The sequence below is a fragment of the Hibiscus syriacus genome, unplaced genomic scaffold (assembly GCF_006381635.1).
Source record: "Hibiscus syriacus cultivar Baekdansim isolate YM2019G1 unplaced genomic scaffold, ASM638163v2 tig00110015_pilon, whole genome shotgun sequence".
NCBI classification, from domain to species: domain Eukaryota; kingdom Viridiplantae; phylum Streptophyta; class Magnoliopsida; order Malvales; family Malvaceae; genus Hibiscus; species Hibiscus syriacus.
The window spans coordinates 1001924-1029264 of NW_024062564.1; the positions used below are offsets into that span (position 1 = coordinate 1001924).

The window sequence follows — 27341 nt, forward strand, 5'->3', positions numbered from 1 at the left end:
TTTCCCAAAATGAATAACATGACGATGCTGCTCTTGAAGAATTTTGGAAGAAGACTTGGCATCTATGTATAGCTTACTTAATTCCTCGAGATCTACCTTATAAGATCCGCCTTAAAATAAAATTATAATCGATATACAATACACAAATAAAAATCGTGTGACACATATCATTTGTAAAGATAAATATTATGTAAACGGTGACAATAACAGTAATAGCGACGACAACGGTAGTAGCAACGGTGAAGGTAGCAACAACAATGGCGACAACGAAGGCGGTGACAACGGTGACAGAGGCAGTGGCGACGGTGAAAGAGACAATGGCAACGGCAGTAGTGGCTTCAAAACAAGAAAACAATTATTATTTTTTAATTTAGAGGTTAATATTTTATCTAATTATTATTTAAAATAAAATTATTAAAAATAATATAATTTATATTTTATTTTAAATAATTTACAATTAGATTTTTAACTAATTTATAGTTATACGTTGAGTACTTCGTAATTTTAAAGTTTTATAAATTAAATTAATGATGCTCATCAATACTCGTTGAGCGTGGCAAACCCATCCTATTAATTATCAGTCTAATATGAAGTTTTTGTTAAGCTTCGACAATATAACAAAAATAATTCTATGAATTTTTATTTAACATTTTTAGTTTATATTAATAATTTAATTTATTAAAAATATCACAGAAACAATTTAATAAAATTTAATTCTAATTTTATATTATTCTAATCAAATATACAAATAAAATAATATACCATCCAATTATAAATTAAATATTATTACATTATAAAATTTTATTTCTAAAGATGATATTGTATTAAACTAAACACCCCTTAAAGCACGAATCAAATAACGTATGTGATAAAAAAATTATTGTTATTCTTTGAAGTTATGAGTTTTAACACCGAAAATATTAAGTGTACAAGCGTTTAATGTAAAAAGATTGAAAGTATCTTACATACCCCATATTAATAAGAAGAAAAAAAATTAAACTTCCCTAAAATATTTTTTTTCTACTTTTCATCTAATTAAAGTGAAATTTTGATATTAAAATTGCTAAAAACAAGGAGTATTAAATTTGTGGTGTTTTAATTAAGAGTAAATGTTATCATTTTTTCAGATTTTTATTTTGCTTTTGCTTTTGACATTAATTAATTTGTGATCTCAATAGGAAAAGAAATGTTGTTGTTGCTGTAGATAACATTTTTTCTCAACAAAATAATATTATTTTTTAAATAATTATGATATTCAAATCAATCAATTTGAATAATTAATTTAAATTTATAAATATATAATTTATTTATCGATTAATTTAGTTAAAACTCATTTATTTATTTATTTTTAAAATTAAAATTTAAAATATAATATCTCATCGATCAATCAATAATTAAAAATCAGTCAGAACAACTCAATAAATTTATATTATTTGTTTATACAAAATACAAAATTTTGAATTGCCATTTCTATTAACAAGAATAAAGGAAAAAGGAATGAAAACAATATAAACTTGAAAAATAAGAAATCAAACCTAGGAAAGACCCTAAAGGGGAAAATGAAAAGAGAAAAACAAAAAAATTGGAGAAAAATCAGAGAAACGAATTAATAAATTAAAAAAAAAGGAACGAGAAACAATCTCGGTGCGTGTGGAAATGGCGACGGATGAGAAACTCCTACTCTTTCACAAATCCCTTTTCTCTTCGCCTCTTGTTCTCGTCAAGTATTCGAAACGGGTTTTGAATGCGTTTTGAATTCGATCAACAATCAAACATCGAGGATCCGTATCAATCAAATGGAAACGTTTATGAAAACCCATAGTTCATATACGATTTTTATGTGAAATCATATCTTCATTGTTTGGAAATTACTAAAAAAGGAAGAGGGAGGGGGTGAATGGTGGTTTAGAAAAAGACAAAAAAGAGAGAGAAAAAAAGGAAGCGGTGGTCGTTCGCGATATTGGAGATCCTTGCCTTCCCTATTCTTCCATCAAGGTTGTTTTTAGCTGTAAGATTATTCCTTTTAACATTCTTTATATCTGAATATTTACCAGTTAAATTATATGATGAAACGATTTTGTTTTTTGTGGAATCCAATTTTAATTCCTTTATATTGTTTGTTTCTTATCATTGAATCATAACAGTGTGTAAGTTTTATAAGGTTTTAGTTGCAAACGTTTTGATCACATGAGATCCATGGGAAAAATCTAGGGTTTTCTTTTGTTTATTGTTTTCCCCCCCTGAAAATAGGAAAGGAAATTATTACAATAACGGAAACTTTAATTGGTTAAATGTTTGGTTCCAATAGTTTAAGAAATTGAGCAAGCTTGAAATAAATAATTAGTGATTGACACCCTTGTTGAATTGTTGATCCTTTAATAGTTGAATTGTATTTGTATGTTTTTAAAGGACAAAAGTTTGAATTATGAGGGAAGGGTTGACGCCGGTCAAATGCAATGAAACATTAATTGTAAAAGAGATAAACAATTTTGCATGTCCGAACATTGACCGTTGTGCTTACACTAATATATATTCAGAATTTATACTCTCTGAAAAATTGAATTGGAACCATGCAATGTGAATTCAAACAAATTGCAGCATTTTTGTCTTAAAATGTTTATTTACCGACTCTCTCCATTTTCTATTTTGTTAATTTCAATAACTAGAGAAGAAAGGGGCTTCATTGCTTTTGAAACAAATTGATCTCCACAAAAATGTACCTTTTTTGGTTTCCCATTTTCTGATTATGGTATGGCTACGGTGATTCTTTTTATCTATTACCATATTGATAAAGCCAGTACTTATGATTTAGGTAGGCAAGATGCTTAAGCCAGAGAAATGGCAGGCCACTTTTGATGACAAAGGGAAGGTTTCTGGTTTTCAGAAAGCACTCAAGTTGATTATTCTGGGGGTATGTCTTATCTTTTCTTTCCCTTTTCTTTTTCCAAACATTTGTTTCAACTAGATTGTTTATTTCATGCTTTCTTATTTATTTTTATTTTTTTTGGGAAATCTGTTGGTATTGCTATTGTACTTGCAGGAATGGATTTTGATTGTGGCCCATGGTGAGATCTGATATGCTCAAAGATTTGTTTCCTTGTTTTTGAAATAAATAGGCTTTAGTAGTAAATTGACCCCTAAACTATACCCTAATTTTCAGATTGGTATTTAAAAAGTATTTTTGGTCAGAAGTGGTACCTAAAGTATTAACTTGTTACCCCCAAAAAATTACTAGCCAATAAGAATGTGGCACGTGGCATGTTCTTATTGGACACCTTACACCTTTGGGGGTAAATGAGATAAAATGATAGTTTAAGTACCTGCTCTGACAAAAAGAAACTTTAAGTACCAATTGGAGAATTGGAGTATAGTTGAGGGACCCATTTGTTAGTAAAGTTAAATAAATAATACCAAAAGTTAAGAGTCTGCCAATCATTGTTCTTCCTTTCGTTCTAATTTGATCAATATTTATTTTAAGCTTTGTCATGTTCAACTTTGCATGTTTATATGCAAATGCTTATTATATATACCCTCAACCTATGAAAATATCTATACTTCATGCCTTTCTGAACTATATGGAACTAAAATTTTAGCAGGGTCTATGGATGACAATTGGGTAATTTTGAGGGTATTAACTTGTCCCAGCGTTTATAGGTTGTGTCAGACTGTCAATACCTTATATGATAATCAAACTTGACTTTGTTTTCTTTTTTGCGTGTATTTTCATGTTATTATGGTAATTATATCCATGCCTATTTTATGTCACTGGTTTCTTGAAGTTTTTAATTTTTTTGAGTGCCAAAATGTGAAGAGACTAATATGTTTGGAATTAGTTGTTGTCTTGCTTGGATGCCCGCTTTAACCTGTTCCATTTCTGATTCAAATTTTCTTAAATTCTAAACACACTTGGGTTTGGCTTCTAGAAATCGGCTTGTTTTTTGTTCTGCAGTGACCTCTCGGCATAATGTCACTTCTCTCTTGTTTTGTTTGCATTCATGATGCTTGCTATCATATTTCCATCTTTTATATGCACCTTGGTTTCATTCTTGGTTTCACTGGTTCTAGGTAGTCACGAGTGCTTCATTAATCAGCCCATATCTCATATAATATGACATCTTAGCTCATAATTAAGAGGTGGGAGGTCCAATGTGGCTTCAGAGCTCAGCTTTGTTGCATGACTGAATAAGAGGAGAAAATACAAGTGCAACTTCTCTCATTTTGTTTGGTTCCATATAGTGAACTTGTCACCTTCTTTACCTTTACTAGCTTTAAGATTTTAGGTGATATTGCGACTGTTTTCAGTTAGTGCCATATTTGCTTTCCACATATCTCTCTCCTCCAAGTCTGTATGCACACACTCACATTTTCTGCAGTTGGTGCAAAACTTTAAGCTCAATTTGTCTCATTGATGCTAGGGGGTTGATCCGTCTATAAGACCAGAAGTTTGGGAATTTCTTCTAGGTTGCTATGCATTGGGGAGCACTGCAGATGACAGAAGGCAATTAAGGACAGCCCGGAGGTTAGTCCTGTTCTTTTCCATTTTATATTCTAATAATCTTTTCCTTGTGAGTCCCTTTCTTAGGTTGTTCTGCTTGCATGTCAAAGCAACTGAATATCTTTTTTCAGTTAAATATTCTTATGTAATCATACTTATTTGTCAACCATAGTTAGCTTTCAATCAACATTATTTTTAATAATGTATCTGCACTGTCCATTGTTTCTCCTCTTTATATTGTCAGCAGATAGACAAATATGCTCATAGTCGTATGTAGGAAATAGCGATCCAAGCAAATGACTGAAAGTTGTCATTTGTTAGAGATGTCTTATTTGTTATGGTATGATTTATACCAATTAGGTTACCTTTTAAGAGGCTCATTTTGTAAAGGATTATAATTTTATCCTTATTTGCTTTTATTATTTAGGTATAATGTGTGTATTTTATCCTTATCCTCTTCATCTGCTATTGCAAGCTATAAATTCCTTCAAATGCCAATAAATTTAAACAAAAAAACATACTATGGTTTTAAATGCTGGAAAAAGTGCTCAAATTGCAATGCATTGAGAATACAGATAGGATACTTAAGATTAAAGGAATTTTGACTAGAACTTTTAGTTTTATGCTTTGGCTAGAAGGATACACCTCAGCACTATTTAAGAAATATATATATATATTCCTTTGGGAAAAGGCTCTCTTGATTAAGCATTTTGTAGAGATGCATGCTATGCTTCTAGAATTGATGAATTTTTTATTTTAATAGTTAAAGTTTTCTTTTTAGAAAATTTCTCAAGAGTGCTGAGAATTTTGCGTATTCCACTATCCTTTGTTCTCAGATCAAGACTCTGTTTTGCTGACTTCTAAATATTTAACAGCTGTATGGAAAATATGCAGGGAACGGTACAAGGACCTTATAAAGCAATGCCAGACAATGCATTCAAGCATAGGAACTGGTTCACTTGCATATCCTGTGGGTTCAAAAGTTATGGATATGAGGAATCCGTCCAAGGAAGTAAAAGTTAAGAGTAGAGAAGCTTCCCCTGATGGTACTGGTAAAAGAGAGAAATGTTCCAATTTCAGTAATGATTGTTCTGATAAGTCGTCTGCTGACCAAAGACTGAATATTAGAAATTCTGGTGACCTTACAAGTGTCAGGAAAAATGCTGAGAGTGCTGCATATGATTCTTGTTCTTCATCGACTTCTGGTCCATGTGGTCCTTGTTCCTCTAAAAGAGGGGGAGACTGTAATGGGTCAGAATTCATAACTGAATATGATTTTGATTTTCCTTTCTTACCAGTAACAGATTTGTTTGAGGAGAGTGAAGATGAGAAAGAATTTGATGCAGAGGAAGTGTATTCTGCCCGATATAAATTGATATTTGAGGATGATAATATGCATAGTTTTCGAATCAATAACAATGCTGATTTAATCATGGAATCAAACATTACATCCTCACTTTCTAAAAATATCTCACGTCGATGTAATACTGACATTGAATTGGTGGCCCATTCTGATGCCTTTGAGCCAGCTCTGTGTCCCAACAATGTAAGTTATAAAACAGAAACAGTGAACAGATTAAGCATATCAAGTGTCCCAAAACCACCATTGATGAATGCAACCAGATCCCAAGAAGTGGCTGCCCAAGAAGAAAGAGTAAGTGAATGGCTTTGGACTCTGCACCGAATAGGTAACTTTTGTTTTTTGCAGTTTAAAGCATTTTTTCTTTTTTTATTCCGTTTGATGGATACTGTTTATTTGTTTTTCTTCATAGCTGACAGGATTTCTGTTTTCTCAGTTGTTGATGTCGTCAGAACAGATAGTCATCTTGATTTCTATAAGGATACAAGAAACTTAGCTAGAATGGCTGATATTCTCGCTGTTTATGCATGGGTTGATCCTGCAACTGGTTATTGTCAAGGTTTTAGCCTTCTGCTTGTAACATGTTTTGCTGAACCTTTCTCTTATTATTGCTATTTATTTGGTGCAAAGCTGTGAATGATCCAGCTTCAGGTTTTGAGTTTTAAACATCTAATGCTATCTGTTCTGCTTGGATTTTGATCTTAGGTATGAGTGACCTGCTGTCTCCTTTTGTTGTGCTCTTTGAGGATAATGCAGATGCATTTTGGTGCTTTGAGATGCTCATTAGGAGAATGGTAATTTACTTAGTGAATATGTTAATCTTGATCGTTTATGCTTTTAATACTTGCACTTCTTTTTCATACGCCTCCAGCGTGAAAATTTTAAGATTGACGGGCCGACTGGAGTGATGAAGCAGCTGCAAGCACTGTGGCATATTTTGGAATTCACAGACAGGGAAATTTTTGCACACCTCTCAAATATAGGTGCTGAAAGCCTTCATTTTGCATTTCCTATGCTGCTTGTTCTGTTTCGGCGAGAGCTATCATTCAATGAGTCTCTTCGTATGTGGGAGGTCTGTGCCCGTAGTCTCATTTGATGCTATCAAACTATTGCAATCTTTGGTACTACTATGTTATAATACATCTAGGAAACAATAAAGCATTGTGATAGAATTTTAATGGGCATACTAGTCAACAGGTTGAGCACAAGGTTAACAACAGTAAGGTGGAAAGCTTCTAGCACTAATTTTGTTGCCTATTAGTGTCACTGGTACTATTATCTTCTTTATTTCACTCTTGATTGAGCCCATATTTCTGGAGTATTTTGTCCCTTCTTTTTCACCATTGCGGTTCCATGAGGAGCCCTGCCTATTTTGATCAGTGATGCTTGTTTTACCTAGTTAACTCAAACCCTAGACTGATGGTATTTCTGTATGAAGGTTCTGAAACCAATTTGTGGGGTTTGACTTTTGACTACTGCATCTATGAGGGTGCTTTTACAATATAAAGTTAAACGAATAGGACCACAGGGAATTACTTAAAATTTCCAACAAATTTCCCTTTGCTCTAAAAATTGACAGAGATTACCACTAACCTATTTATATAGTTGTAATGCATGTTATTGTTTTTCATTTTAATTAAGTCTCAAGATCTTGATCTTCCCCACCTCATTTTATTGTCAAGTTCAAGTCTGAGGTGCGGTTGATGAGCATGGTTTCTGTAAAACAGAGTATTATCCTATTAAGGAAGTTGAGAAAAGAAATTTTATATCTCTAGAGTTTCTCATGATAAACATGAAACTATATTTTACTTTTGCATATTCTTTTGGATTTTTTTGGGTGAGATTGGCACTAAGAATATCAACCTCAATATAGATGATGTGGGCTGCTGATTTTGATGAATCTACCACCTGCAATTTAGAGGACATCTGTCTAGATGCATTGATTTTACATCTTCCTAGGGATTCTTGGGAAGAAATCCAAGAAGAAAACCCAGAAAATGAAGATGACGGCGTAAAGGGTGACCTACAATCAAAACATTCACGTTCATTGTCAGCATCGGATCGCTTTTGTGGTTTGACAAAGAGTTTTTTGGCAAAAAATAATAGTCTCCAATTACGTAGTGTTGTCTCATCAGTTAGGAAAGGAGATGAAAATTTGGCTGTATATTGTGTAGCTGCTATTTTTATCATGAACCGTCAAAAAATCATCAAGCAAACCCGTTCAATAGATGACATGATAAAGGTAAGTCCCTTAAAATTATTAAGTTATACTATCATCCTCTGTCTTTACACACATGCACAGCTTTGAGTATCCATTCTATTCATAACCCCTCTGAAGTAGGGCTTATTAAATTTACCCAAAGTAGAAAACGTTTTTTTCTTAAGATGCATTATTATTAATTTTCCTTTCTGTAAAAAGGTTGAAGAGTATTATTGTTCTCTTCTACAAGATATAAAAAAAAACTTGGAAAACATGCCTGATAGATATGATGTTGATCAAAGTGATGCCTCACCTTTGAAATGTCGCTTTTAGCTATAGCTATATATTTTTTTTGATAAGATTAGAAGGCCTCATTAAAAACCTCCTTCTTGATTAATGGATCTTGAAAGCTCCTTAATCATTGGAAGGAGGAAAAGAGCGCCTTAGATTTTCATAAAAGAAAATAAGATTACAACCTCGATAAATCTCTTCGAAATAACCCTTACAACAGTATATAAATCCCACCCGAACAGGAATCAAATGCTAAACTGAAACAGCAAACAACATAAAAATTAGCATATTCCAGCCTTTGCTAAAGCATCGGCGTCCATATTAGCTGACCTAGCAACCCAATTTATAACCCCCCAAAGATCTAAGATTGTCAACAATATCACTAACAACGAAAGCATAAACACCTGGGCATGAATTGACATTGTTGATCCAGTCTACTGCAACCCTGCTATCACTCTCAACAATCAGCCTATCTTTGACCCTCCCTTGAGCAGAAGCATATAATGAAATACCCCTCTGAATAGCTTTAAGTTCAATCATAGTCGGAGGTCCCGGACCAGCTGGCTCTTGAAAAGAACCTAGGACTGAACCTGAATGATCCCTCCAAATACCTCCTATACCCGATTTCTTCCAGTCACTACTAACGGCTGCGTCCACATTCAATTTAAAAAAACCAGAAGGGGGAGGTCCCCAAGGGAATGAGGAAGACTTTATAGAGTTGTAGGGCGAGTAGGAATCTGCTAATGAAGGATCCATAATCAAGGAATCCTTATGAATAGAAACGTCCTTGTGCTTAGCTAGAAACCAAGAAGCCAGCCTAACTCGTGATAAGAAAAATAACTCTAACTGATCAAGCTTTCCCCCTTCAAAGACAATAAAATTTCTGGCCTTCCAAATGGTCCAAATGATAGCCCCAGGAATGAAAGCCCAAATAGAAGAATTTGATTTCAACTCATCCCAAGCAGTAAGAAAGGTTTTTGCATCAGCAGGAAGCACAGAACTAAATCTCCAAAAATTATAAAACTTGTACCACAAAGCCCATGCAACCGAACATGTAAAGAATAAGTGCGTGGAAGTTTCCTCAACCAATTTACAAAGAAGGCATAAATCATCCTCGATACCTTGAACCCCTCTTTTGATCAGTTCGGATTTAACAGCTAGCTTGTCAAGCACAACCTGCCACATTAAAGATTCAACTCTAGGGGGTACCAAACCTCTCCAAATAATGTTATTCCAGAAGCAAACATCATCTGATCCTGAAGCACAACTTTTAATACAAGAACTGACTGAAAAAACACCATCCCCACTGCCTTTCCAAAGTAAAATTTCACTGGAATCTTTAGACAAAGAATAGGGAGAGATAAAGCTCACCAAGTTACACCATTGTTCAACCTCCCAATCATTTAAATTTCTTCTAACTTGAACATCCCAAACCCAGCCAGAAGGAAGGAATTCCCCAAACTCACAAAGTTTACCAGATCTATTAGAAGAAACCGAAAACAATCTAGGAAAAAGAAACTGAAGCGGATAATCTGCAGCCCAACTATCTTGCCAAAAACGAATAAGCTTACCATTTCCAACATAAAAACTACACAAACTTCGAAACTTAGAGCCAAAGGAGTCTTGTTTGTAATGATTGTTAACCACCGATCTTCAAAGCCAAGAAGATTGAGGAGGAACCTTGCTATCAAACAGTAACCTTGAAGAATCAATGTTGTATTTGCTACAAATAAAATTCCTCCAAACAGAGTGTCTCTTATTTGCAAATCTCCAACACCATTTCCCTAGCAATGCTCTATTCATACTAGTCAGATTCCGGACTCCCAGACCACCCTCGTTCTTAGGTTTACATACATCATCCCATTTAACCCAGTGAATCTTCTTTGAACCATTTCCCCCTCCCCCTCCCCATAAAAAATTAGACATGATCGAGTTTAGAGCCTTGAGGATTAAAACTGGAATCTTGAACATAGACAAGAAATACGTAGGCAGTGAGGACAGAACCGATTTGATCAAAACCAGTCTCCCTGCTAATGAAAGTGTAGCAGCCTTCCAACCCGCTAATTTAGTATGAAAATTCTGCACCACCGGTTCCCAAATAGCAGATGCATTCTTAGTTGCCCCTAATGGGAGACCTAGGTAATTAGAGGGGAAACTCCCAACCGAACAACCAATAGAGGTTGCCCAGGTCTGAACCTCCTCTTGGGAAATATTAATACCAAACAAACTGCTTTTCTTTAGGTTAAGTTGCAGCCCTGACATAACCTCAAAAACTCTGAGCACCCTCTTCACATTCATTATCTGTGTTTTCGAAGCTCCACAGAAGATAATTAAATCATCAGCAAACTGTAAATGTGTGAGCTTGAAAGACCCTTCCACCTTACCAACTGTCAAACCAGAAAATAGTCCTTCAGAAACAACCCGCAGTATTAATAAATTCAACAACTCCCCTACTAGATTAAATAACAAAGGTGAAAGTGAACACCCCTGTCTTAGTCCCTTGGCCATCGAAAATTCCTCGGTTGGAGACCCATTGACTAACACTGAAATGGAGGCAGTAGAGACACATTTCCTGATCCAACTAATCCAAGTCGAACCAAATCCCATTTTTTCCATCACCTTGAATAAGATAGGCCAATCAACCGTGTCATAAGCCTTTTTGAAATCTACTTTAAAAACACAACCCTTTAGCCCTTTCTTCCTCCAATAATCAATGCCCTCGTTAGCAATGAGGGAGCAATCCAAAATTTGCCGACCGGGTATAAAAGCAAATTGTGATTGGCTGATGATATCTCCCATACAGCTTCTAATCCTCCTTGACAGACACTTGGAAAGAATCTTGTATACACCTCCTACTAGACTAATAGGTCTATAATCATCTAAACTTCCAATGTTAGAGCCCTTAGGAATAAGGGTGATAAAGGTGTGGTTAATACCATGTTCCCAATTTCCCCCCCTATGGAATCTGTGAAAAAATTGCATGATGTTACCTTTAAGTACAGACCAAAACCTTTTAAAAAATCCCAAGTTCAATCCGTCGGGCCCCGGAGCTTTATTACTATCGCAAGACTTTAAAGTCTCCCAAACCTCCTCCTTTGAAAATTCCTTCTCTAAAAAAATGTTTTGATCCACGGAAATTATAGGAAACGTCAACCCAATGTCTTCCACATCCAAAGTAGACCGATTATTGAAAATATTTAAAAAGTGCTCTTTAACAGTGGCCTTAATTACAACTGGGTCATGAGTAATATTCCCCTCAATTAACAAGGCATTCAACGCATTCCGTTTTCTTCTAACTGAAGCGCAAGTATGGAAGAATCGAGTGTTTCGGTCCCCATCGTTAATCCACTTCTTTCTGGAATTTTGATACCAAATATGTTCCTCAATTCTAAGGAGTCTCCACAACTCTGATCTACAATTACGTAACTCCTCGATTTTCCCTTGAACCGAGCTGTCCTGCAACATCTGAACATCCTCCTCTAACTTGTGAATTCTCCTTTCCAAATCTGAGATTGAGGCTCCCAGAAATTGATTTTTCTGCCCTGTCCAATTCTTAATGGCAACCTTAGACTTCTTCAAAACACTTAGGATTCCAGCTTTTCTCCCATCCTTCTTGCAATCTGCTATAGTGTGACAAACCATTTCCTCAAAACCTTCTTCCTCCATCAAATAATTAAATAGTCTGAAAGGTTTTTTCCCCCAATCAACTCTGCCATCTTGTAAAAGAATAGCATTATGGTCTGAAATAGATTTAGGAATAAGTGACTGAATTATCTCGGGAAAACCATCCAAAAATTGTCCGTCCACAAAAAACCTGTCCAACCTAACAAAAGTCGGATCATCTTGGTTATTGCACCAAGTGAACATTCCCCCATTCAAAGGCAGATTAATTAGACCTGTTGATTGAATAAACTGAGTGAAAATCATCATTGAAAGTCTGTTCTGAGCTCTGCCCACCTTCTCATCCTCACACAAGTAGACATTAAAGTCCCCTCCAACACAAACAGGCAGATCCTGTCCAGTAATGAACACACTCAGTTCTTCAAAAAAACTTTCTTTTTCTTCATCCACTGAGGGTCCCCATAAACATTAATGAGAATACTTCCGAACTGATTAAATCTGAATTTCCCTATAACCGCAATGAATCTTCTGTTAATACTGTGATTTTCCATTTCAAACACATTTTCATCCCAACAAAATAATAACCCCCCTGAAGAACCAGTAGCTGGAGATTCAATAACCCCCTGAAAAATATTCAATCCCTTCCTTCTCAAAAAAGACCTGTGGATGTTTTCTGTTTTAGTTTCTTGTAACCAAAGAAAAGAAGGATGATAGTTGGAGACTAATCTCTGAACTGCTCTTTGTTTCTCTCTTTTTCCCAAACCCCTGACATTCCATGAAATTATAGCTAGTTTATCCTTCATAAAAACTGATGAATAATCTAGTTTCCCCAAAATGGCAACTCAGTTTGCCACCTTCAAACCTTTCTCTAGCTCAATAATTTTATCCAAGAAAGCTTCCTTCCCCTGTGTAAAAGAAACCCCCAGAATCTGACTAACTTGCCATGTAGCTACTGCTTCATCCAAGATTTCCGAGAAACCTGAAGAAGATGCTGTATAAATATTGACATGTTCTAAAGCTTCTCTAACCAGAATTCTTCTTGCCCTTCTCTTAGAAGTGTCAGAATTGTAGATAGACAAATGTTTTTCCTCAACACCACCCTCAGACTCTTCAACCAAACTCCTGGCCCCAGCTTTATCCACTAAATTTGGAACCTCACTGCCCCGTAAATTAGACTCTGATGTTGTAGTAATCTGGAGAACCGTCGTATAATCCTGTTCATTAGCCTTCTTTAGACCTATCACATCCTCTGTAGCATTATTTTCTTTTTGATCATTCCCGTACCAGTAATTCCTCTCCTTACATCTTCTGTAGACTCTTCTAAAGCTAGCCATTTCCCTCCTCTGAAGAGGCTCACTTTTTGTAGAAAGGGAACTTCTACGCACCACCCTCGTTCTGCCCCTTGATAAGCTCTTTGATAGTTCTGAACTAGGAACTGTCAGCTTAGAGTTAGTTTTATTAACCTCCAGATCTGCACTGCCAGACGAACCTGGAATAGAGCAGAACCCCTTATATTGTTTTCTGACACAGCTTGCTTCTGCAATTCCCCTGTTCTGGACCAATTTACCAAATTTATTGATTGTATACGCTGGCCCAGAAGGAATTATGTTAGAAGCCTCCAAACCACCCAGTTCAAAGTCCTCAGATTGGGCTTCTGGCCCATCAGTCGAACTTTTTGAAAATCTGATACCCAGACCTGCAAAGTCACCTCTGATATTCCCAACGTTCTGACCATCTGACACTCCTTCATTAATATTTTTCCCATGTTTAGTAAGTCTTGGAAGATGTTTTTCCCCATCAGTACCTTATGAACCAAAGGACATGCCCTTTTCAATCCACAAGTCAACCTTTTGTCTGAACGTCTCAGCTGATTTGACTGAACTTTCCTTATAATCTGACTTCCCCCTATAATCGCCTTCCTCAGACCCCGTCTCACTAAACTGTTCCCCAAATGTTCCGGTCGCCGGAGAAAATTTAAAAAAAGGATTTGAATCTTCACTAGGTGATCCAACTTTAATGGAGACTCTATACGATCTACCATAGGAGCCGAGAGTAATAAATTCGGGAACATCAAAAGGACTAGCAACTCTCATAAGAATTCTAGCAGACGTGAGATCATCCCTGTTCTTTGTGGACTCATGAATTTCTACGTTATTCCCCCATCTCCCAGCAACTCGTATCGAAAAAGATTCATCCCAGCATAACAGAGGCACCCCAGATAACTCGAGCTGGCAGAAAGCCATTGGCACTCCTTCTTCATTCAGTAAAGGGGTCAATCTGTCAAACCAGAAGCCTATTACACCTCTCTTCTTTGTCCATGCCTCCGACATCTCCTCTTGAGATTTGAAGATGATAGCACAGGAATTACGGGCATAACCCCAACCAGCAATCTGAACTTCATAACCGTTACTAAGGAAAAACTCATAAACTGACTTAAAATCAAGAGAGAGCTTAATAATCCCCGTTAAAGATCTTCTGACCCAACTCCGACCCTCGGTTGGGATATACATTTCCAATACATTCTTCTTAGTTTTCTCCCTATGGCTCCCTTCAGAAAATTTCTCCCTATACTCCAATGCATTCATCCTCGTAACCTCAGTAAGTAAAGCATCTCTGTACGTTCTATCATCTCTAACACTCCTACTGGATAAATCTACCTCTTTCAACTTAGGAGGTCCTGCTGTGGACAAATTTGGAACCAACTTAACTGGACTCTTGTTTGCCACAATCCTTGGACGAGCATCATTGTATTTAGTAACTCCAACAGAAATCCTTCTCCCATCTATCAGTGAACCGTTCAACATCTCGATTGCCCTCTTCAAACTAGATTCCCTCTCAAACTGAACAAAAGCGAAAGTGGAAAATCTGTATTTTGGATTTTTAGTTTCTTTCGGGATGAAAACTCTCTCCACAGTCCCATGGGACGAAAAGATATCCCTAAGCTCTCGCCGAGAAACTCTCCTGCTAAGATTATCGACAAAAGCCTTCCAGACCTCGCCGGAATCTATTTTCCCTTTTAACTTTTCTCTCTCCCATGTTCTCTTGTTATCTTCCATACTTTTGACTTTTATACACTTGGACAGTGGTTAGCTATAGCTATATTGAACCTTACAAGTGAAACTTGGGGGGATCTCACCTGTGTTGCTTGATTTTTTTATAAGTTGGTTCCATACTAAATTTTCATAGAAACTATTTTTGTGCTTAAATGAAATTTAACCTACCAGAGAACTCAGGTTTTGAGTGAGTGCATAATTTGTATATTTGTGGCCGATTTATTTCCTGTATAACCTGTTATTTTTAAAGTCTTTCTTTCTGTTGTGTATGCCAATAAATTCCGGGTGTGTGAGAAATGTTTTTGATGGAAGGGTTGATTTCTATGTACAACTTTTCCAAAGGAAAAATGCTTGCTATCAATACCTTTTTATGATATTTTTCTGCTGTAGAAAGAACTTCAAAATTGAAATGGGGAAGATTTTCCATTCTTTATTTAGGACAGCTGGAATTCTTGCTTTGATTTCAATTGTTTTTCTTTGCTTTTCTATTGCAGATTTTCAATGATAAGTGTCTAAAATCCATGTGAAAAGATGTGTGTGCACTGCAATTAAACTCAGAAAGAAATATTTATACAAGGTTAGTAATTTACGGAATTATGAGTGAGGCTATATGTGAATTCAACTCTCTACTGTGAGACGAATCCTGAAAATTTTTGCTTTTTTTTTCTGGTCCTTTTTTCTGATGAAAAAATGAAGGTGCTTTATATTGGAAATTCTAATGCTGTTATCATGCTCGAACATGTGAAAGCAAGTATCCAATTACCCATGTGACAAGATGTGAGTTAAGACATGATACGTATAACCCTTTCTTTTTTACTTGGTTGCTGATATGCAGTCTTAAATGGAGCACAGTGGTTTTGATATGATTCATTAAGTGAACCCCATATGGGGAGATACTATATTGTTCTTGCAATGACTTTTCTTGACTATCACATTGCCTGCATTACATAGTTTTGACAGAATCTTCTTGTTTTGAATGGATTGGATGAGAATAGTAACAAGTTGAACGTACCAAATTTATCATCTCCGTTGCTAAGTTATGTTAAACGAGTGGCATGCGAAATGTGTATATCCATATAGTAAGACAATTGACGTGCATGACATCACTTGTTTTGTTTCTCCATTGATTGGTTCACCTTGACAGTAACCTGTAGTAATCTCATGTTTTGTTTCAATCAGCTAACCAAGAGAAGAGGCTGCGTAGATCGCAGTATTGAGTAAGTCGGCAACGTTTCCTACCTACTTTCACGGAAATAAAAGGTGACAGCACTTGGAGCCAGTATTTTCTATCCGGATTTCCTAGTTTGGATATAGCATGAAAGTTTATGGTGGATTTTTCTGATGGCATATAAAGATCACTTTGCCGTCCAAAAATTCATCCAATTTTTGCACCTCCATTGTCCTCAAGTCTGTTCCTAGGTAACTACTGTCTGGTGTATATTCCGTTTTACGTAAACAGTATATTTGATGCAAAAAGAATGTATAAAAATATTCATATTGAAATTTTGGGTCTAGCGGACTCGGTACTACATGCTCTGGGACAATGACACATTTTCAAGACTTGAACTGTTGGTTATGTAGTGTCGGGGGAAATCATCTGTTCCTGCGGCCATATTTGAAGATATTACCCTCTAAATACACAAAACTTGAGCAAAAAAGTAAAAATAAATAAACATGTCCGTAGCAGATACTTGCACACGTTTGAGTAATTTAAGTGTTTGCTTAGAGTGTATTGCACATATTATTGAATATATCAGTGGAATTTGCATCATATTTGACATCTTGTTTGTGCAGAGTTTTCCTGATGTTGAAGGCCCCCCAGTCTCCATTTTTGTGAAGATTGATACAGCATGTAAGCATTTAGAAATTACAGGGAGAGGTTCTCCCAGGTTAGACCCAGCTTGATCTGCCTTTCTTTTTTCACTTAAAGAAGTACTTGTAAATTCAAATGTGCTTAAAAAATCTCGTATTTTTATTTCTATGCATCCGAAATGAAACAAAAATATGGTGTCTAGCTGGATAATTGCTCATCTTTTAGCTCTCATGTAAAAGGATATTTAGGTTGGGATTCAACATTTTATACATTTCATTTCTGGAAAGCTGCTTTTTTTTAAATGCCTTTCAATTTTTTTTTTAAATATTTTATTTAATTAATAATAAAAATAATTTTAAATTAAATAATACATTTTTTTATTAAAACTTCTCTTCATACAAACACGGTTATAGCTCCAAAAGTACTTTTTGAGGTTTGGCCTCAAAAACACTTTTAATAAGCAATAAGAGACAGATGAGTTATTTCCCAACATGAAATAAGAACCATATATCTTTAACTTGACTCGATCGATTCAGCTCATCAGATTCTGATTACAGATTTTTGGTATGTATGCTAGGTTAATTTGAACACAATTAAATTGGTTTTCAAGTTTTTTTTATTTAATTTAATTTTAATTAAAAATATTAATATGATATCATATATTTTATTATTTTAAGAAAATATATGTGAGCCTCGATTTGATTCATGAGCACTATAAGTAATATAAAATCAAATCTTTAAATAGTAAAAGATGCAATTTGTGTGGTCTGAGCTTGGACCTATTCTTTTTTTTTAAAAAAAAATTGAGTACTCGACCAAACTCGGGGGTTTTGGCCCAATACTAAAGTGGGTAAATTATTTGGCCCAATACTAAAGTGGGTAAATTATTTGGCCCAATACTAAAGTGGGTAAATTATTTGGCCCAATACACCAATAGGGTTTTTAATCTAGGATCTACGACATTTTCTACAATAACGGATAAATTTGTCACGTCGAGATGACGAATTCGCTTGAAAATATTTTTTTTATTGGTCTTAGGTATATGGGTCCCACGTGGGTTAATATTTTAATACCTAATAGGGCTCGTCACCTCGACGTGATGAGTTCACTGAGAATATTATTTTTATATTAATTAAATAATTCAAATAAAAATAAAATAAAATAATCTCGATAAACTCGTCATGTCTATGTAATAAGTTTGCCTTGAATTTTAAAAAACTAGTCTTTTGTAGCCCTTGCACAACGGGCAACTACAACGATCACATGGAGCTCGTCACCTCAAGTGACGATTTTGGTGGGATTTTTGAGAAAAAAAACTAACCGTTTATGGTCTTTAATTTTTAGGTTGTAAATAGGGGTTTGGGGTTTATGTTTTTATTTTGTTTCATCAAACAAAAAATTGAGAGTAATTCGAATATTTTGAAAAATGTCTACCCACGAAGAAATGTTATGCCTCGATGATGTTCATAATTCTTCCCTCGAGCTCGGTCCGAAAGAAGAACAGAGCGTTCATCAACGAGAAATGACTCTGAGAGATCTACATCAACGAAATATTATATATTTGCAACAATCCAGGTTGTACCAGCGATATTTCTGCGTGGTTTTAAGATGAACTCGACATTGATTATGGCTCTGATTGAACGTTTGAGGCCGAAGATACATACTTTTCATTTTCTGAGTGGTGAAGCGACAATTACGTTGGAAGATATCGCTTATCAACTCGGTGTTCCGATTAATGCCTAATGGTGTGGTAGTAGTGAGGCATAATAGTTTCGACCGATTCGGAATTGTTCACCAAATTTTGGGAAAGATGCCACCATTAGAGGTCTTAGAGGGTCCGAACACATATCACTTGGTTGGAGCCCAAAATTCAAGTGATGGACGACTATATTGAGGCTAAGGTGATTTTTGTAGCCCGAGTGTATCTACTCCAATTGATTTGAAGGAATTTGTTACCAGATAAATTTGGTAAGTTGACACACGTTCAATATCTTCCGATATTGGAAAATTTATTGAGTGTCGCAACACTAGTTGGGGTTCAATGATTTTGGCTTCCCTATACCGAGAACTTTGCAAGGCTTCAATCGTCGAACGAGGTCAAAAAACGGATGTAGCGGGTTGTCTAGTCCTGCTACAATCATGGGCGTTGTACCGGTTCCCATTTTTACGCCAATTACACCAACCCCGATTGAGTTTTCTCTCGTTGCAAGATAATTTTCAACATGATTTTTTAATAATTTTTTTATTTTATCTTTTGGGATTTTTAAATTTTTATTTTTTTTATATTACGTAGATGGCGACATAAAATTACCGAGAGGAAGTTGTTGGGCGCAACTAAAAAGGATATACAAATGAGAATCGATATCGTTGGTCGACTTGCGGTAAATATTAATTTTTAGGGATTAATAAAATTTAATTAATTTTTTAAAAAATGATTTATACTAACTTTTATTATTAATGTTTACAGTTTTATTGGATCTCGTATTATGATGGTGAGATCTACCTGGTATTGCCACTTAGAGTTTTTGAAGGGTCGGAGTTATGGTGTGTCGTTACGCCTCTGCTACACTTTGCAATTGTTGAGATTCACACAACAGATAGAGTATTGTGACAAATTGAGTCTCATCAACCGATTTCTACGCAAATATTTGATATGGACACACTCAATAGAATTGATACACGTAGTAACATAAAGATAATTGGTCGAGGAAGCATGATGGCTACATTGAGCAATGAAATTAGCATCATTTATCAGTCCATATATGTTACGATATTACACCCGTTGACCTTGATTTTTGACATTTATCCCTACCTCTGAAATTATCAAACAAATGAGAAATCATATTTATTGACTTCAGAAGAGAGGGTATGTGAACAATGAAAGGCCAAGGAATCATCATCATCTTTGTCTTCTACTTCTGCTTTTGATTATGCTTTTGTTGGGTTTTTTTGCATCATAGACCAGTTTTGGTTTTTATTCTCTATATCATGCTTCGACGAAGATTCAAGCGAATTAGGTTGGAGGTTCATGGGATGCAATGCAAAGCACACAAGTATCTTCGACCGATGAAGCGGATAAGGGTGAATGGGATCATATTATATATGGTTAACAACATAGCTAAGTCGAGTTAATGACGACAATGATGACGTCAAATACCATTAACCCATCACCGTATTTCGAAGGTGCATCTCAAAGTTGAGTGATGTTCAATACACCTCTTCAAGAAGCAAACAAATATGAAAACGAAGACTATCAAGACAAACGACCCTGACGTACTCGACGAGCCTCACACCATTATCATTCAACCACTCCTCGACATTGTTAAGAACTACGAAAATATAAATAAATTTTATTATGCACTATATTATTTTGTATTATTTAATTTTTTTAATATTTTTTAAAATTATATTCGGAGAAACTCGTTACGTCGACCTGATGATTTTCAAAATTTGTTTTCTTTTAATTTCAAACTCTACCTGTTGCCCAACTGATAGTTTTTAAAATTCAAGTAACGTGACGAATCTCGTTAGAAATATTAAAATATTGGCCCACATGGGACCCACATACTTGGGATCAATAAAAAAAAATTCAAGCGAACTCGTCACTTCGATGTGAAGAGTTTATCCGTTGCTGTAAAAAATTTCGTAGATCCCAAGTTATAAACCCTATTGACCTATCGAAACAAATAATTTACCCACTTGAAGTATTGAAACGAAAATACCCCCGACTCTGTCTATGAACAAGTGTGCTCGTCGGTATTATAACTTAATTCTTATCTTCTTTCACATTTTTTTCATATAAAATGAAAATGGAATTCATAAATTGATTTCTGAAAAAAAAAATCAAACAATAGAAAATGTTCTATGCAAAAATCCAAAGACAAGAAAATATCAATTTTCATAGAAAAACATCCTACTTTGGTTTTATGAGATGAAATTCACTTTCCCTCATTTGATGGAATTGAATTCCATCAGAGATTCCAATTCCCTTGAAAAAATTTGAACCAAACATGGGAAAGTGGTGGAATTGGCCACCAATTCCAAGAGATTTCATCCAACCAAACGCCACCTAATTGTAATATTAAAAGGTCTTAAAAAGGTAATTAAATCAGGAAATTTTGAATCGGTGCTTGATTTTGTTAATCTTGAAACTGGTGGGGTCCTTAAAACAATTAAACCAAAAACTTCTGATTACACTGATTTCGAAACTACTAGTGACATAAAATGTAATTAGACCATCAGATTTCTTAAATTCATTGCATGGTGGGAGAGAGAGGAAATCATTTATTGGATGGGAGAGGCTCTTAAATTTCTTTGATAGAATAATATTTTAAAAAAAATCATTTTATATAAATTTTAAATTTAATATATATTTACCTCTTTTTGTATTTAATCTTAATTTTATCCATGTCGTGGGGGTATTATTTCAAATGATTAGATGTAGTACTTTTTAGTCATTTGATAAGTGGGAAATCAAATGTTAAAATATTTTGATGAAATGCCAATAATTTATACAACTCTCAAACAAAAGACAAGGACAGTTAATGCAGAAAATATTGTAAAAGAAAGTCCAATAATTGGGAATCTGACAACTATGGAGACCCATAACTCAAATGAAGACATTTTTGGAAGCTACTTATTTTCAAGTCAATTCAAAATCAAACAAGGCATTGTCAACTAACTTAATTTCTGCCCTATTTTGTGGAGACTCGAAATTGCTCTTATAAAAAAAATATTATTTGTTTTAAATAAGAAATTTTGGTTTAACATTTATATATATATATATTCAGTGGAGCGTCTATGTAGAGGTGGCAAACGTGTTATTCTAATCAGGTCTGTGTTGGATCATTTCGAGTTAGATTATTTCAGGTATAGATTATATTCGGTTTAATTTTATTCAGGTCGGATCGAGTCTGATTTGAATTTAATTCGGGTGTATGGTAAATCAGTTATGGTTGGGTAGCGGTCGGGTCAATTTTTGGGTGGGTCAATTCCGGGTCGGGTGACTATCATACCAGTTGTTTTTCAATTTAGATCAATATCAGTTCGGTTGATTTTTAGGTTGGGTTAATCTTATCATTTAGGCTTAATTCGGTTATAAGTCTAATCAAGTATATATAGATTTTCAGTTCGAATTGCTTTCGGTTTGGGTTTTTTGATTTAGATTGCTTTTGGTTCAGGTTGGGTTAATTTCAGTTCAGGTTGTTTTCAATTCGGGTCAAATTGGATATGGATCCATATTGGGTCAACTAAATTTTGGATTGAGTATGGTTCAAGATTCGAATCAAATTTGATCATCATGTTCGATTTAATATCGAATATTGGGTCAGATAAATCGATTCTGATAATCGGATTTTGGTCAAGCTTGTCAGGTCTAGGTCTATGTAAAATAAGTTGAAGGAGTTTTTTAAAAACTTTTTAAAAAATTTAAAAGATTAAATTAAAAAAATTATGATTTATCAAAAAATATTAAAACAATCAAAGGGAACTTAATTAAAATAAATAAAAGCTTAAAGATGATTTTAAAATTTTTAAAATAAAAGATCAAATATTAATGTTGTTACAACGCAAGGGGTAAACACTACAATTAATAAATATTATATTTTGATCAAATTCTTATATTTGTCCTTATACTATATATAAATTATAGATTTGATTTTTATATTTTAATTTGATCGATTTTAGTTTAATGTTGAATCTTGCGATTTCATTCTTGACTCAAAAATATAAAGATAATTTAATTAAATTATAAAACTTAAAATGATTAAATTAATTAACATAAATTAAATTTATAAACTATATATAATGTAATAATTAACAAAAAATCGACTTAATAAATTTCACAATTCTTATTTAAATAAATTTTTTTTGACAATATAATGATTAAAAAAATAAAAAAATAAACTCTTCCTGATATATAGGCCTAAATAAAAGAATTTGACCTTATATTTTCCCCAAGTCGTCCAAAAAAATAAATATAGCAAATATATATATATATATATATATATAACAGAAAGAAATAGTTTTTTCTCTCTCTCTCGAAGAGATGAAGTTAATAATGAAAAGAATTGTCCTTTGAACTTTGGAAAACTTCAAATCACTTCGAATGGAGTTTGATTGATGCTCCTTCCGTACACCCTCTATCTCTCAACTCCCTTTGCTTACACAAATTACAATTACAAAAAAAAAAAGGAAAAAAAGGAGCTTCCTTCAGTCTAATAATACCCCATACTCTATTTTTCTTTCTTAATCTTTGAATTTTCTCTCTTATTTCTCACAATTTGTTAACAAATTTCTTTTTCTAATCTAGGTTCTGCTTCTTTCCTGGCGAGAACTCCTTAGCTAGCGGGAAGGAACCAACTTGTCTCTGGTGTTTCCATTTTATTCTGAAGACAGGAAGGTTTTGAATCTAAAATTAATGGCGAACCCATCGGGAACCATCAACAGGAAGCAAATCACGCGTCATCTTCTTTTCATGGAGCTCACTTGAGCAACGGGAATCCTAAACCTGAGACCTCGGGTTCGGGTTTGAAGCATAATCCTGTTATTTCCTTAGATTGGACCTTAGAGGAGCACGCTATACTAGAAAACGGGTTAAAAAAGTGAGCTTTCTTTACTCTTTTTTCTCTTTTGGTTGGCATGGAATTTTGGGGTTTTGGTGAAATTCTATTTTGTTAATTTTGAATTTTAACTTTTGGGAATGTGATTTTTATCGATTCAAACTGGTTGGAATAAGAAGGAAATAGTAAAATTGATGTTACCGTCGCGTAACATTTATCGCGGTTGCCATTTTCGGTTGTATTGCCTTTTTCGCGATGGCAGCAATAGCTGGTGCGATTGCGGTCTCGTGGTTGTGAAATAACGGTTTCGAATGGTGCCTTTACTACTGTATAATGGATGCTATTTTGATAGCCGGCGGCTATTTAAATCCCTGGTCACTCTGCATACCACAGAGTTTAAGCTTATTAATGGAAGAGAATGGAATAGTTCAGCTGGTAATAAGCATAGGAGCAACATATTTATATCCATCATTGTTCCTTGTAGGAATTTTAATGGAGATAGAGGTCTGTTGAATGTCATTGTGTTTATCCGAATTCTTTTTTAGTTGTTTTAGATAATCCAGTTGCTATTTTTCCACATTTTGCCGAATGAGCTCATTATTAGCCTAATTTATTTATAGTTCTTTCTTTTGTTGGAACTGGGAGACTGCAAATTTTAATTCTAACTCTCTGAGTGACATCTCACAGATATGCATCAGAGTCGAGCATAATTCGTTACGCAAAAATAGCTTTGCAGTTACAAAATAAGACTGTCCGGGATGTCGCCTTGAGGTGCAGATGGATGACTGTAAGCTTTACTGTTCCCGTAAGTCTAGATTTAAACTCATCAGCCAACTGTTTGACTTACATATTATGCCACATGTAGAACATATTTCTTAAGTGTACTTAAAATGCTTCTACAATGAGTCAGGCTGTAATTATTGGAGTTAGTCATATTTTGCTGGGATGATACCATAATTGTACTACGTGTTCCGCGTGCACGTGTGTGTAGTGAATGTGTGCACTTGTTCTCATTTATGCTTTATGCAGAAGGAAATTAGCAAGAGAAGGAAGGAAGAACTTAATATAGCCAGGAAAAGTAAAGACAAAAAGGTATTATTTACTGGTTCTTTCTTCTGTGTGCTAAGTTATCAGATATCATTTAAAAGGTAAATCATCACTCTGGAACATCTGAAGAGATGTGGAGCAAAGCTAATTGATCGTATGGAGGTAATTGAGATAGTATTTTGTATTTTCATGGTAGAGATGTTAAACGGAGATTTAATTAGTACCTTGGCGAAGCAGCTGTTTCTCTGGATTTTTTTATTGATTATCTTAGGTTCTTGTGGCATGTTCATTACAGTATGCCTGAATCACAGTAGGGTGCATTTTCATCGTTTTCTTTCCATCTTTTCATTGAGGCTTCTGTTGGAAGATTTGCATTGGAGCATTCGTTATGTCTGCTGATAAAACATTTTCTACATCAATTAATTTTTAGACTTGGAATATATTAGATTTAAGTAAAAAGAATATCTTTCAAAGTTGCCAATTCATGATAATATTTTGTTGATATAAATAGAATTAAGTAAATATGTCGAGTTATGACCATGTTTTGGACCAAAAGATGCTTAGGAATATCTTTTGCGTTTGTTTTCAGGAAAGAGTTGCCGATTCTCCGGGAAAGCGTACCCATTTTGCAGCTCAACCTAATCTTTCTCCATATGCACCTCCAATGATTCCTAGGGACTATGATGATGGCATTTCATACCAAGGTTAGAATTTATCTTTGAATATTTTTAAAGTTGCCTTTCGGAGCTTGGGGTTTAGAGATGTGCTCTGTTGTTTCTTTCGTGCAATTGCAAGTTTTACTTAAAAATACTATCTTTTAGCCTGCATTTTAAATTATGTTTACTGGAATGTGTTGTTTTTTGTTTAGTCAAAATATACTTAGTATTGTAGTTCAAGTTTTATGTATTTTTGAGTTTTTTCCCTCGGATGTTGTTCGAGTTTCTGATTTTGTTTATTGAATATATTTTCTGTTGTTGATCATTGTAACAACTAACAAATGAAGCTTGAATTTAAATTTATTTATGGTGCCTGAAATTTACTAAGCACGAGAACTCTGTCTTTTATGATGTTTGCGTTGGAAATTTAAATTGAAAGCTGCGTGATGCTATTTCACAGCCATCGGCGGGGTGACGGGCGAACTTCCGGAGCAGAATGATTAATAATAACTTGTTAATGTTTTATGGTAGAATATCTTTATCCAACTACTACTTTAATCAGATAAGTTCTCTTGATTTGATAATAGCGCAAAAAAAGAGAGAGACTAAAACGATGAAATTTTTAAATACAATGAATTAAATTAATTATATTGTTTTCAATTAAGACAAATTTAATAGAATATGTAAATTTAAAGACAACAAATGTTATTATACCATGTCACATGAGACATACATTTCAATCGTAAGGATACAATGGCATGTTTCAAAAAAGACTAAATCACATGTCCGGACCCAAGTGCACCATTTAGAGGAACGGAATTCAATTTTGGAAGCCTCCTGCTAATGGCTTTACCAAACTCAACATCGACGGTTCTGTGAATCAAAATACAATGGGAGCAGGAGGAGGCGGCGTCCTTCGCAATTCCGAAGGAGATTGGATTGATGAGTGCTATCGTAGCTTGGGGCATTGTTCCATTCTCCATGCCGAACTTTGGGCTCTTGCTGACGGTTTAGAGGTTGCATGGATTCGAGGATTCAGAAGCATAGAAGTCGAGATGAATAACAAAGAAGCTATTCAGATTTTCTCTTCACCTTCTTCCCCTTTTGAACCAACTTTGGTCTGTCGTTTCCGGGATCTCCTGCATTGTCAGTGGCAAATCACTTTCAAGCATATTCACCGTGAAGCTAACGGTGTTGCCGATGCCTTAGCACTACTTGGACGCACGGGCACTCCTACTCAGTCAGAACTCGCTCATCCGCCAGTTGATATGTATCGTCTCCTCCAACTGGACTTGGACAAGTGGAGGAGGAGGACTCCTAACTGTTAATTAAACCTTTCTTTGTAACAAAAAAAAGTGACATATTTCTTACCTAACTTATAATTAAGTGATTTGGGTATAATTTACCATATAATATAATATATAGGAAGGACAAGCCTATTAATAGAGTTCCCCCTACGAAGATGTTGAGTGTCCTTATCATAATTATAATTAAAACATGGATTAGATTAGGACCATCTTAACCCCTTCTTATAGCCTACAATTTGTTAGCTTTCTCGTGAAATAAAAAATTAAACTTTAACGATTTTAATTATAAAGATACCGTGATGGTTTTTTAAATCTGTTTATATAGTTTACAAGCTTCGTGATTATATAATAATTTTATATATTATAAAATCAAAATCAAGTTTTTTTAACGAAATTCGACTGAATGCAATTATGTTATGTTATGTTTAGTTTTTGTTTATTTTGCTTTGATAATGTTGTACAAAGATATATTTGTTAATTTATTATTTTTGTTTAAGGGTTTAGATCTAGAAGCAGGATTTCCTTTCTAATCTAGTCAATATGAATTAAGTTTGGACCCTCGTCCGAAGCTTCAAATACAAATATATTACACATAAAGATTACTTGTCAAGTACATGCGTGAATCAATGAATTTATTTGAACATTAGGATTTCAATTACCTAATTTGGGATCAAAAGTCACCAATATATATCGAAGTTGAAAGGTGGACCAAAACTAGACTCGACTTAGAAAAATTTAATTCGAATTGACTTTGAGTTGTAATTTCATAAACACTACTCAACTCGAAAAAAATTTAAGTTCAAATCGAGTTGTAAAATACAACTCGAATAACTCGAAAATTTTAGTAATTAGTATATTGATTTTCAAGTTTAGTTCGAGTCGAGTTCGTCGACTTTGTATGGTATATGTAAATCACATATGAAAAAATACGAAAAATA

At 34.5% G+C, this 27341-nt stretch overlaps 1 protein-coding gene and 1 pseudogene across 1 annotated transcript; both read left to right on the plus strand.

Moving 5' to 3' along the window:
- The first annotated feature begins 1656 nt into the window (after nt 1–1656).
- On the plus strand, nt 1657–17042 carry LOC120212767 (annotated as a pseudogene).
- On the plus strand, nt 16695–25600 carry LOC120212768. Its single transcript, XM_039210963.1, has 6 exons — nt 16695–16909; nt 23226–23435; nt 24081–24198; nt 24423–24485; nt 25030–25144; nt 25557–25600. Exons 1-6 carry the CDS (start codon nt 16695–16697, stop codon nt 25598–25600), a joined length of 765 nt encoding a protein of 254 aa, XP_039066894.1.
- Nucleotides 25601–27341: the final 1741 nt, after the last annotated feature.